This window comes from Python bivittatus, unplaced genomic scaffold (genome assembly GCF_059951505.1).
Source record: "Python bivittatus isolate LINGU-HERP-01145 unplaced genomic scaffold, Pbiv_v1 ctg000080_np1212, whole genome shotgun sequence".
Taxonomy (NCBI): Eukaryota; Metazoa; Chordata; class Lepidosauria; order Squamata; family Pythonidae; genus Python; species Python bivittatus.
The window spans coordinates 58,802,874-58,816,834 of NW_028277035.1; the positions used below are offsets into that span (position 1 = coordinate 58,802,874).

At 36.7% G+C, this 13,961-nt stretch overlaps 1 protein-coding gene across 5 annotated transcripts in view; it reads left to right on the top strand.

Annotated features, from left to right (window-relative positions):
• The window catches only part of CACNA2D3 (calcium voltage-gated channel auxiliary subunit alpha2delta 3), a 577,343-nt gene that overhangs the window by 413,624 nt on the left and 149,758 nt on the right, over positions 1-13,961 (top strand). For 3 of the 5 annotated variants that reach the window (XM_088134187.1, XM_088134189.1, XM_088134190.1), the window contains exon 14: positions 10,267-10,284. The exons of the other annotated variants lie outside the window; for them this stretch is intronic. In XM_088134187.1, the coding sequence (XP_087990313.1) occupies positions 10,267-10,284 (18 nt within the window). The remainder of the gene's footprint in view (positions 1-10,266; positions 10,285-13,961) is intronic. 5 annotated transcript variants of the gene reach the window in all.

A 13,961-nucleotide genomic window follows, 5' to 3' on the forward strand; every position in this document is an offset into this window, starting at 1 on the left:
TTACTGTCTTCTAAGGTATTTGCTTTCACCCCCCATTTTTGTGTTGCCTACAAATTGCATATTTTCTAACCTGTCATCCAAGTCATTTATAAATATGTTGACCAGCACAGGGCCTAAGGATATGTCATCTGAAAATGCTTTCCAGCTTGAATTGGGACCATTGTTGTACACTTCTTCAGTATCAATGCTCAACTACCTCTGTATTCATCTAATGTTAGCACAGTCAGTCTACATTTTCACATATATTCTACTAGGATTTTATGGGAGACTTTGTCAAATACTTTGCTGAAATCTAGGTACATTACATCTACTACACTCTATTAAAAAAGGAGATCGTGTTATTTTGGCATGATTTGGTCTTGATAAACCCCATGTTGCCTCCTGCCAAGCAGTGCATTCTTTTCTAAATGTTCACAAACTACTTAATCTGTTCCAAAGTTTCACCTGGTATTAACATGAAGTGGTCTGTAGTTACCCAACTCCTCTTTTTTTTTTCACTTTCTGAAGATAGGAGTAATATTTTATCATCTCTATTCATCTGACAGTAAAGCTATCCTCCATGATTTCTCAAAGATCTTAGCAAAAGCCTCCAAGATGATATCCATAAGCTCTTTCAAGACTTCTGGATGAAATTAATCTGGTCATGGAGAAAAGTGGAAATCACTGCTCTTATGCTGTTGCATGGAAGAACTGTATGGCCCCATTCCAGATGTGTGTTAAGAGATGTGAGATTAACATGATTTCTTTCTGCTCCAAGATGGGATGAAAGCATGGCAAAGCTTCTGTGTAAATGAGCTCTTAATTAAATTTGTCTTCCAGCATTAAGATTTCTAGTTCTTCCTGTCTGTCCTCTATAACCTTGCATTTTACCTTGGCCTATTCCTTCCTGTGCTTATTGTGCCCATTATGTGTTCTACATCCCACCTGCAGTACTATTTCCTGGGATCGCCCCTTCCTTCCATGCAGAATTAAGTTTAAAACACTCCTGAACAGGTTTTCAAGACAGTTTTCAAATACGTTTTTCTAGACGTCATGAGTTGCAGCCCATCTCTCACCAGGCATCCCTTCTTGTGGAACTGTGTCCTATGATCAGAGAATCCCAACCATTCCCATGGGTAGCTGTTTGCTCTCAGTATTCTTTCTCTGCCTGGGCCATGTTCTTTGACAGAAAGGAGTGAAGAAAACATCAGCTGTGCCTCCAGATCTTTCACCCTCTTGTCTACAATAATCCATTGTCTTGAAATCTGTGTCTAGTTATGTCATTTGTTTCCCCATGAATCAGGAGAAAGGGATATTTTTCAGTAGGTTTAAAGGGTTTTTAGAACCTTTCAGTCATATCTCAAATGTGAACCATAGTGCAGCACAGTTCTCTTTACAAACTGCTTCAGTCCCTCTCAGTAGGAAGCCCGTGATCAACATCTCCCACTGCTTCCTCTGTAGAATCTCTTCCTTATTCCCCAAGCCTTGCTATTCATAATCAAATGAGGAAGGACTAGAATCGGTTTAGAAGTTTCAAAGAAAAAGCCATTCTTGATTGGGTTGGTCTTCTGTGCCATGTTCTGCCAGCTTTCCTCTGGGAGTTTATTGATACTGTTAACCCCCCACAGGCTCATGTTTGGCTCATTTAAGAGCTCAAGGAACCATTGCTCCCAAGGTCTACCTACTGTGATAATTGTTGGTCTATGTGTGAAGTTGGACAGTTATTTTCAGTCCTAACAATTAGCCCATAGAAAGCTTTCTTTTTCACAGAACTCTGCAAAATATTGCAAAACTTTTATTTTATTTTTATTTTATTTTCATGCCATGTGTTGTCTTATTAAACATGCATGCCTCAGTTTTGGATGGGTTGAAATGGTGTTTGAATTGCGAGCAGTCTAGTGCCATTTTACTGACTGGGGAAACATATGCTGAAATTCACCACTCCTCCTCGCTGTTGCTGCTTCTTTTCATGGCAGCTGTAGGAATAAATTTCTCATGGCAGCCTGGCTTCTGTTGTTTCTCCTCCTCTGATGACTCTAGTTCTGGATACAATGTCATTTGTGGCCCTGGTGGATTTTATTCCCCCAGGCATTTCCTCCAAATCCAGGCTTAGAGCAGTCTCAGAAGCTGGATGGGTGAAGGGCCATCATTCTGAAGAGAGTATTCAGCTTTATTTGGTACTGCTACATTGAAAAGGATTCCCTGCATTTCCCTTGCCTCCTTTTTATGTATCTAATGAAAATGTTCTTCAATCAACTTTATGTTAGAAAACAAATAGAATGTAATACGTGGGGATTCATTTTTGGTGTCAATAAACCACCTCTCCTAATTTTAATTATAGAATGTGTACTATTACTGTATTTTTCTTCATTGGCATAGTGTTTTTCCCCCTCTTCCTCATTTTAAAATGAGGAAATTTATATTTAAGAATGGAAACATTGTCATTTGATCCCAGATTATCTTTACCCCTCTTTCCTATAACCACCAGTTAACTTACCATCGAAATGAATATTTTTAAAAGCAGATTTAATTCCATAAGGAAAAAATAACTGGTTCATATCCTAATACATCCCATTCTTGGGTAGAACATACGTATCATGAAATATCCAGCAATGCAATCACATTGCAAGCTGATACATACTGTTGGCCTTCAGGAAGACAGTGAAGACCTTATTTTTCCTCCAGGTGATGGGGCCAGGATGTTAATGGAGCTGGCATGGCTGCGTTTGAACTATGGATGTGAGATTTTGCCTTTTTTCTGTTTTAATGGATTTGTATTTCCATTTTTATGCTTGTTTGCCATCCAGACTTCCCTCTGGGAGAAGGGCAGCTGTATACATGTGTTTAATGATAAATAAGTAATCAAAGAAACAAACAGTAAATTCGAGAATTTTCAATGGTGATGTATTCCTTGGTAAGAATGCTTAGGGTTGCACACAGGAATTTTGTATGAAGAAAGTACACTTTAGATGAACAATCAGGTTAAATTTGTACAGTAGAGGTAATAGTGTGGTTTGAAAGTGATACTCAGCTAGTAACTCTATGATATTTCTGTTGTTGGGAATAACAGCTGAGACTTCAATACTCTCTAGAAGGTAACATTTTCCAACAGCCTGTTTAAATATTTGGTTCTCATGCTTCTAAATGATTGATAACTAAAATAGGTAAAATACAGTGATGTTAGAAATAGTGACAAAATCCTGACCATGACATGTTTAATTTACATGGTATACAACAGTCTTCGGTTACTTGCTATGCAGTGTATACTTCAATAATAACAAATTTTCATGCATGGCTACAAAAGACTTGGATCATAAGCTCAGATATGATGACACTTGAGAGCTATTTTCCTGAAAAACATTGGTTGTCATTCTGTACCACAAGTTAAATATGTGGGTTGTCATAGAGGATAAAGTGGAAGAAATGTGAATGGCAAACATTTGTATTGGGTGGTGTGGCCCCCCTCATGTGCAGCTTCTGGATAATGGCAAGATGTGATCCCCAGGAGACTTTGCAAAATTCCTCTGAAGATAATTATTATCTTTGCCATAAAGTCAGGCATGTAAGAACGCCCTGAAGTCTTTCCCAAGATTTCCATGTAATTCTGTGCCAAACAAGTTCTTTCTGACAAACAACCACTGCCACATCATATTTAATGACAGTGACTTTCACTGGCTATGCAATAGCTTGGGTTTCCTGATTGAATCAATATCTTGATTCTCAGCAGTGTTGTAACTTATGACCTTCCATTAATACAACAGTCCTTAGGGCCTCCCCTTTAAATGTTCCTTTCATTTCTAGATAAAGCAGCATCATGTTTTATATAAGGAATCAGCAGTTATAGCTTGCAGCTAAAAATTAGGTCTACCATATCAGTTCTGCAGAACTCTGGATAATCACTAGATGATAGCAAAGGGTTAGAGTTTTCTGTATCTCCTTACTGCCATCATTTGGATTTTTGGCACCCTAGATATGGTAATACTACTGAAAATATTCCAACTTTATCTTCCAGACATCACCATTTTGAAAAAGATATAATCTGTCTGCCAATCTTATTAGGGTTTCCATGATACACCATCCCAGAGCAGTTCAGAGCTGTACTAGAAAGTTTGAGTCAAGGATCCCTCTCTCCCTCCCTCCCTCTTCATTTTGCTATGCATTTCCTCAACCAGTGTCAGGAAGTAGTGAAGGGGTGGATGAGGACCAGTAAACAAAGCTTAAGTCTTGAAAGATGGAGACCTTGATGAAGGTGAGTTTGGAAACTGGGGAGTTTATGCATTCTAAAAGGGATTACACTCCCACAGAAAGGACAGGTATGTAGTTTGGGAGTATTCATACAGCCATTATTGTCAGTAGAGGCCCAAGTGACTTTTGTAGCTAGGAGTGCCTATTGCCTGCTGTGGTTGGTGTAGCAGTTGTGCCCCTTCCTGGAGAGGGGGACAACATAGCTATAGTTGTTCATATACTAGTAACTCCTGTTTAGTTAGGAGTGCACTCCTCTTACATAGAGTAATGCACTCTGTGTTGAGCTATCCTTGCACTTAGACTGGTAGCTGCAGATAGTGTAAAATATGATGGCCAGATCCCTGAACGGGGCACCTGGCTGCACATATGTTACAGCTTTGTAAAAGCAACTGCAGGACTGCCAGTTAGCTACCAAGCCAGATTCAAAGTGTTGGTTATGCCATTTAAGCCCTAAACAACTATAGACTTGCTTGGTCACTGGCATGTGAGGGAAGGTCCCCCTATGTGCACACCTTCTCTGCAATGGCACTCTGGAATACTCTTCTCATGAAATTCTGGAGGCCTCCACACTGTAACATCTTATAGGTATCTATGGACAATTTCAGACTATCCTGGTATGAATATTGGAAGAAAAATTGTCAACACCTCTGGCCCCCCTTTTAATGAACATGTTCCCTTTTTCTTTTTAATTGAATATTGGTTTATATAGTTTCAATGTATTGTTTAATTTTTTTTTTTTTTTTTTACTGTGGAGTCCTTGGTGCTCTCTGAGCTTGGTTGTTTGCTTGCAGGCATTTTGTTACCCAACTAGGTAACATCATCAGTGCTTAAACATAAAATAAATAAATAAATAAATAAATAAATAAATAAATAAATAAATAAGCAAGCTGTGTTCCAACATATTTAGAAACTTGTAAGTTGGGGAAAAGCCAACTTAGAACTGAAAATAAATAGACAATCTTCTAGTTTATGACTGTAATCCAGTATATACTTTGTTGTTGTTTAGTCGTTAAGTCGTGTCCGACTCTTCGTGACCCCATGAACCATATTGCACCAGGCCTTCCTGTCCTTCACTGCCTCCCTGAGTTTGCTCAGTACTAGAGAATAATTTCTTACTAGAGACTAATTGATAAGGCCTACTTCTGAGAATTCATGAATACAGCTATGCTGTATGAGAATGGTGTTTAAGCAAACATACTGTACATATCTGTAACATGATGGTTCTCTTTTTATCTTCTAAGGACTTCCAATAGTTTCAGAGTGTTAAATATTTTGAAAAAAAGAAATAAGGTTTGAAATAAGGTATTTATTACAATAAAAATGTTTCTGTCATTTTACAGTGTGGTATAATTTCACAGATTATGGATCTATAAATGGAAGACAGAATGGAAAAGTATAACAAGAAATTAGGATACTCATATGTATTTTCTGTAATTTTTTAAAATAGTAGGCAAAAAGAAGCCAAATTTACAAGCCTATCTAATGTGTTGCCTTTTCCATGCAAATTCCTTTCATTTATGTTAATTTTGTGTAATTTCCACTAGAATTTTTGTTAAAGTGATTGGTCTGGCTGTCAATCTTCCATACATTTCCTCAGTGTAAGCTCTTCATAGCCCTTTCAGGCAGCCATTAGAAGTGTATATTGTTTTTGGATGAGTTATTTTGCTGATTTTTTAGCAGAAACAAATGCTAATGGATTCTATCAACAGTGCTCATTTTTTGTGGACTACAGCATTTTGCATAAAAAGTAAACTGTCATAATTTCCCTAGTGGCCATAGATGCTATATACAGAGGACATTCCTCCATCTCATGAAGGGTTGCCAGATTAAAAAACTGTATTTAAATATATCCTCCGCTTAAAAGACTCTCTCATCCAAATCCAATTCAGAAATTAGAAAAGAAAAAAAAAACTTGAAATTGACCAGTATCAGTGAATACCTGAACAGCTGACTAAACTAGTATACAGATCAAGCCATTGCCATTCCCCATGTTAGTAAAATATTTTAGTAAAATATAATTATTTCTAAATATGGATCTATACATTAGCAAAAGTAAAATTGATGAAACGTTTTTCTTTAATGGCAAGCCTATAAGTTGTATTCCAGAAATAAATGAATTGCTGTATTAAGTTAGCTAAAACTTAGGACCAGAACCTTGAATAGGTATTGTCATTATTAAATATCCAATAATGAAAAAGAACTTTCTAGTAATCATTTCTCTGGATTCCTTTTAATTCTCTAGTGCTCAAATATCCAGCTGTTTACATTTTTCCTTAAGCATTTATCTTGCAATTTTGGGGGGCGGGGGGGCGGGGCATAATTCTAAATATCCTTCTGAACAAGTCTCATTGAAATCTCTGTAACTTCCAAGATCTTGTTTAGGTTCAGCCCTATAAATCATTCTTGGTGAATATTTATATAGCTTAATGATGATAATGATCAAAGAAATTGTTCAAAAACAATGATTATAACAGATGGAGAAATGATCTGAGTGGCACTGTATTAATGTGATCTGCAGAATATCCTTTATGTAAGATAATAAAAACTGGATTAAAAAGTGACACAGACAAGAGAAACAGATGACTTACAAAACTTTTGCAAAGACATAAAAAGTTATTTCCATTACATGGAAAGGAAGAAAGAAAAGGGTCATTTACAGCTTTGATTATTTAATTTGCAGCTACTTATGTCCTTCAAAGCCAAGCCATGGGGATGGGCAATGAATTAATCAGCACTGTAACAGGATGTGAAGGCATCTGTTATGATATCACCAATTGTATATATAGTCATTATGATGACATTTGATATGACAGGTTTTTGTCCTGTGACAGTATTTCAAGACTAATAGTGAATGTATGTGTTTATTTGCTGCATTTATTACTGTTCGTAAATAACCCTTAATTTTAAAGCAAAATTTATAAAAGCCCACTCAATTCAATAAAATATATTTCTTTTCAAAGAAAGGCCTAATAGTGTCTTAGCCTATCAGGTTGACAAGATAGGACCCACAACCAGATCAGCTAATTCTACTTTATTGTAAGGTTACATTAACAGAATCTTGCAAGTCTGAAAGTACAATTCTTCTCCCATCTCTTTTACCCCAGAGAAATTAGGGAGGGTCTCTTCTGAGCCTCTTGCCCCACCCATTATCCAGATGTGGACTATGCTATCTCTTATCTGACCATTCCTTAGGCAGCATCTTCGGGCCAGTCTCCCCAGGTCATTCCCTCATACCATTACACATAGGAAGATGTGCACATCACTTTTTCATTTGGTTACTGACCTTTGGATAGAAGCAAAGTATTAGTAATAGTAGTAGGTAGTGGTGGTAAGGAGGAAGACAATAAATACAGAGATAGTGATGAATCTCCAGTGATATCCAGAGCTATAGTGAGCTACAGAGATGACCTTGGAGAAACAGTTACAAAAACATGATTTAAGCCCAGGAAAGGAGGAAAGCATGAAAAAGAAGCTCAAACTGGCTCCGCCTTAACTACCCGAGGTATAAGAGGGAGGAAAAGAAAAACACACTCAGGTTTTAAAAATTCTGTTACCATAGCTTACATCAGTATTTCTCATCCTTGGCAACTTGAAGATGTGTGGACTTCAACTCTCAGAATTCATGCTGGCTGGGGAATTCTGGGAGTTGAAGTCCACACATCTTCAAGCTGCCAAGGTTGAGAAACACTGGCTTTCATCACCACAGCTCCAAAGTCAAAGTTGTGAGTTGGTTTCCTGACCTGGTTCCTGACCTGGACTACCTCCAAGGGCTGACAAAATCTTTATGGCTTTTCTTCTTTGCTTCCAAGTATTTAAAGTCTCTGCTCTTGTTACAATTTATAGAGCCTTAAGAACATCTATGCTGCTCGTGAATTCGAGAGCCGAAGTGCAAAATAACTGCAGAGTACCAGGATGAAGAAGTCTAACTTAGAATTTCCCAAATAACTGTTGCATTTCCTAATACAGAAATTCAGGTTTCTCAAATGAAAAACTGAGTCAAATTCATTTTATTTTTATTTTGGTATGTGCTAAAATATACACATTTAATGAATGTTTAGCAAACAAGAGCAAATTGTACTAACATATGTGTTTGTTCCCTTTTCCTTCAAGCATTGGATATGAATCACAGCTGAAACAGAGATGTACAAAAGACCCAGTTGCTTTTTTCAAACCCCAAGGAGACTTTGTGACCAGATTTGGAAGTGGAATATTTCAAAATAACTTTTCAAGGAAAATCTTGGGTCTTCCCTGCTGCACATCTAAATGGGGACTTTATTTAATTGCCCTCAGTCTCTGTCAGGGCCCACCTAACATTGCTAAATATTTTAGAGAACTTGCCAGGCTTCTTGTTTAATCTTGTTACTAGCATCACTGGGAAGGAAATCAGGAGGCAAATATGCTATCCCATATTGTACAGATGTATTTATCCTCCCTAGAGGAACTTAAATCCTGTGGAATAGAAAAGATCTCTGATTGATTCTTACACCAGGATGCTAGCTGAGGTTTAAAGCTAGTCACCACTCAAAGTTTTCCCCTTGGTATACTCACTTTAAGTAAAATGGATTCTTCTGTACTATGGCTTTTCAGCCCACTATTAAAGAAGGTATTCACCAGCTTACAATTCCAAACTATGCTATCAGCATATTTCCACAAAATGTCCAGGGAGCAGCATTTTTGTACATGTGGTCAGAAATAGGTAGAGGATATCAAACATGTCCGGTCCTGCCCTTTTATGATGTGACCAGCCATATTACTGACCACTTTATGGACTCTGAAGCAGAATATGTAGGCCTTTTTTTGGCAGATGTATTCCCTTACATTAGTTCTCAAATGCTATTCTTATTTTGTTGTCTTTTAAAATTAGAAAGAAATTTTAGACTTTCTAGGCCTCAGGCCAGGTTGTAGTTGTAGACTTAGCCTTGTATAGCTTTTAGTCACATTAATGTTGTAATTCTAGATAGACCTCCAAATTTGCTTTTATTTAACTTACTTTGCTTTATATACTACTCCAAACCCTGATACTCTAAGTCAGTGTTTCTCAACCTTAGCAAGTTTAAGATGTCTGGACTTTTGGCTGGGGAATTCTGGGAGTTGAAGTCCAGACATCTTAAAGTTGCCAAGGTTGAGGAACACTGCTCTAAGTAGTTTACAACAAACCTAGCACTTAAAACCAGTTATACAATAGCTAATAACACCCGGTCTGATGTGCCACATCTCAGGGATAGGATGGTCTTTACTCATCCTTGAATGCTTTTAACAGCTCTTTGAAAGCTTAGTAAAAGGGGGTTAGTCCAAATATCTGGGGACAGGCTGTTCCAAAGGAGGGAGCAGTTCCTTTATGCTTCATACAGTATATATTATGCTACTGTTCTAAAGTGTGGTTGCAATCAATTTACTGCTACTTTTACTACTACTACTATTACTATTACTGCTGCTATTACTCTATACCTGGTTGCAATGGAGATAATTTTTCAAAAAGTCACAACTACAACACAATATCAAAGTCTAATAGTTCATCAGTTTCTTTTTCTTTCTTTCTTTAGGTAAGTGTATATTTCTAGTGACTGGTAATAAATATTATATTCTACAATACTGTAAATTTCTTCTGGATTCTGTTCATGGTAGTTATTTCATGGTTGGAAACTGACTGAGTTCGAAGGAAAACAGAAACTGGGATTTTAAATCAATTTAAAAGATACAGAAAGAATTTTCCTAAGAATAGTGGCCTTTTATAAAGGACTGGCTTCAGAGTTCAGGGAATGTACCGTTCCCCACACTCTGGGGAAAGTTCTTCCTTATAGAATTAAACCATTTTCACAAACACCATGAATGGTATTCCACAAAGGTGACCTTTACTTCCTGTAGTCCTACTGTCATGTATTGGATTGAACTGATGTAGAAATATTTCTCATGCTAGTTCCTTTTTTATTATTATTACCTTGGTATTTTCTTTCAATTAAGCAGATAAATTAGTTTAAATATATTACATTAATTATATAATGATGGCTTCTTCTGTTCTGTTCTTGTTCCCTTCATCCCCAGCTTCCTCAGGCTCAAAAGGTAAACTATTTTCAGTCAATATTTGACGAAATCACCAACTCCTCACGCTTCCACAGTATCATGAAATTACTTTACAATGATGATCAGTGAAATGCTTTGCAATGTCACCACTGTAATGAACTGGAGAGCATGACATTGTTTAAATTAGAGCAAGACTCTGTATAGGCACATCGCCCACTGAGTTACAATTGAGGCACAATGTGAGAGCAATTTAAACAAAATGGAGACAGGGTGGACTGCTGCTTTGTGCAAATAAAGGATGCATTTTGTTATGGCCTGGTAATAAATGGGCAGCCTTAATCATTACAGTGAAGTCACCCAAAGGTATTTATGCCAGAGAAACAATTGAACCCTTGATACAGCTATATTCTTTCACTGGTCTCCATTGTATTGTCTTAAAAGCCTCTGAGTGCATTTAACATACATTTTGTGCAGAAACGTTTCCGTGCAATGTGCTGGTGTCAGTGTACAGCTTCTGCTTTGATCTGTTCCAGAGCTATCTCACAGCATTTCATGATCTCACAAATAATAATGGCGGCTGGTACAACATATTACTTGATGCCCATTGCAACTTCATGTATAATTCACAAATGTAATTAAGATAAAAGTATAGCAACAATTGCCTCAAAGTGGAATGCCATTATATAATTAGGGACACCATCCAAGGATCTCCTATAATGTGGTAATATAGTAATCTCTATTTTTAAGCTTATTCTTGAAAGATCGGATTTCAGTTGTTGAGTCTGAAGTCCTTTCGGTCTGTGTTCCTAGCTTGATTTTTTTTCTCATTATTTTTGAACTGCAGCCCCCCAACCCCACCCATTCTTCTCTCCTGATCTGTGCAATCTGTTTTCCATGAATATGGACTTTAAAACATGCACACTATCTGCATGAATAGGTTTAGCAATAACATTTTCTGTGCTTAACCTAGACAGAAGTAAGAAGCAGCATGGATTTTGTCTGAATATTACTATTTCTTAAAGCATCTGCAGGTGGGGAGGATTTTTAATTTGATGGGAATAGTAGTGTTTAATATTTTCTTTACTGGCTATTTTTATTATCAAATGGTTTCTGACTACTCCTTGTAGGAAGAAGAAAAAAAGGTCCTCTCTATTTCTATTTCTTTTACAGAGGAAATATCAATGGCTGAGGAAATTTTAATGAAAAAAAACCACCCTGTTATAGAGAATTATTCAGCATCTTATCCTTTTTTTAAAAAAATATTACACAACCTTTTTATAAATTGTAATCACCTTTTTAAGTAGCCTCATTCACAGTGATTTGCTATGAAACTGAATAGTGGCAAAGCAAAAGTGTGCTTTGGTTTACTAAATATTCTCTTTCATGTTGCAAGCAAGATATCTTTCATGATCCAATAGCTGTAGTGGTGGAGTAGTAAAGAAGGAGGTTGTGCCTTGAAAGGATAATGTTCTTAAAGTTCTTCTGGTATTAAATCTTAATGCCCATGATAGAAAATGTTGTCCGTTGTACTATTTGCGCAAGCCTTTCCTAGTTTTTAAGGATGGTATCGCAGGTCCTGGAGTTCTGGTTTAGAATTCTAAAAGCCAAGGGATACAGCCATTTCCTACATGACTCCCTCAGGTCCGGTCCTTTAAAGAACCAGGTGAAGGTCAGGATCAGCACTGGAAAATCTGAAATAGGTTTTAAGCATATAGGTGATCCCTTTTTCAAAATATTAGGAAAATATAACCATGCCTTCCTTTTGGTGTTAGGGAAATTATCTCTGAATCACTGGATGCAATTTGCAGGCAAGGTTGTTCTCAGGTTTGGTAAGAGAAAATAAAGGGCAGCATGAAAAAAATGAAATGAATTACATATTTGTCAGTGTTGAAGAAATGTTTCCACACTTGTCCTTTTTGACTCTGAGCAGCAGCACAGGCTCCCTTGCAATATTACAAAATGTTAAGGGATTCCAAGGCTTAATACATTTTCCTCATCAGTCAGGTTTCTTTTCATGGACCTGCTACAGTCTCTGTGTTCTCAAAAAATTTTCCTCAGTATTTTCCATACTAATGTTTTGCTTTTGCAGCACTCGTTAATTTTCAGCACATCCTTTGGGCATAAAATGTAATATTGATTCTAATCATTCCTAGGCTAACCTCCACTTTTCCCTGTGCTAAGTTCAGGAGTAGACAATTTGTGACCCTCCAGATATTAATGAATTTCAGTTCCCCACACCTCTCATCAAGGCCAGTGGTGAGGGATGCTGGGAGATTTCACTGAAGTATATCTGAAGAGTCAGAGGCTTCATTCTCTGCCTTAACTAAACAAACAATATGATTTTTAGTATTAATGTATGTGCATTTTTCAAAGCACTATTTCCTTCTGTGCATTAGCAGAAATATATTTGTTAATTAACTTCCATGCATACTACTTAGAACTATGACTAAGTTCCAGGGCTTTTACTGCCTCAAAAATGTCGATGCTGATATATCCCTGATAGTGAAGTAGGGCCATTTAATGCAGGATTCCTACAAATATTCTTTGCACAGTATAAGAAGCTGTCAGAACAAAGCAAATACTGTGCAAATGAAATGCCCATTCACTGTGTGCCAAGTTAACAGCTTCTATGGCTCATGGAGTTACAAGACAGTCCTCAGAAAGAAATATTTTATTGAGCTACTTATCACCATCAGATCTATTATCAAGGAAAAGTAACTGTTGGATAGCTGAAATGAACATGACCTGAAACCCTGAGTGGAAATGTTTTGTTGCATAAGTCATTTTCTTCATTTTTAATCCTACAAATGTAATGTTCAGATTTTTGCCCTACCAAGTGGACCTTGATGAGAAGCTTCCAAATCCATTTGGCATTTGTTTGTTTGAGGAAGACCACTGCGGGGACTGATCTTGTCTTTATGAATGACTGAGTCAACACTAGTGTACATTTTCCCATATGGTGGCTGAACATGTGCTGTATTTTGTTGGAATCTGTATAGCATCTACATTTTTTTTCCTGTAAACATTTTAAATGGTCACATCTCTATAAACATGTTCACTTAAACTTCAGATGAATCTAGAATACCACTGCCATACTGGTTTACTTTCCCAATTTTCTTTCTGTGAGAAAAGTCATCTCTTAAGGATTGTGTGTGGAAGTGGCATAGTGATTCTCTTTGCATATAAATAGACATTTTTGCAACAAGCAACAGATATTCTCTTTCTATTACTATTAGCCATAGACATTGAAATTGTCAGGTTTACAATTAAAGACAACACTGTTTTAAATAACTTATATTTTCTAATCCGGGCCTAATTATTATATATTCATTCTGAAGAAGAATATATTTAAATTTGCCATTTTAAACTGTCCTTGTGGTTGCATACATATCACAAACATAAAATACATTGCAATGATGAAACATTAGTACTTGTCAGAGAAAAACAAGACAAATTAGCAGGATTGTATGATAAAATCAAATACGAAACTTGCAGCAAGGATAATTGTAAAGGTATGAAAATACTAAAAACTAGTGGTGTGCAAATCAGCCAGGATCTGATTTGAATTAGCGATTTGATTCAAAGGGTTGATTCAATTTGAAGAGCCAAGTCAATTTGATTTGAATTAATGATAAGAAAAAGTATGTGTGTACATGTGCAAAAGTCCATTAAATCTTCAAATTGATTCCAAGCCACCTGATTTGATTTAATGCATC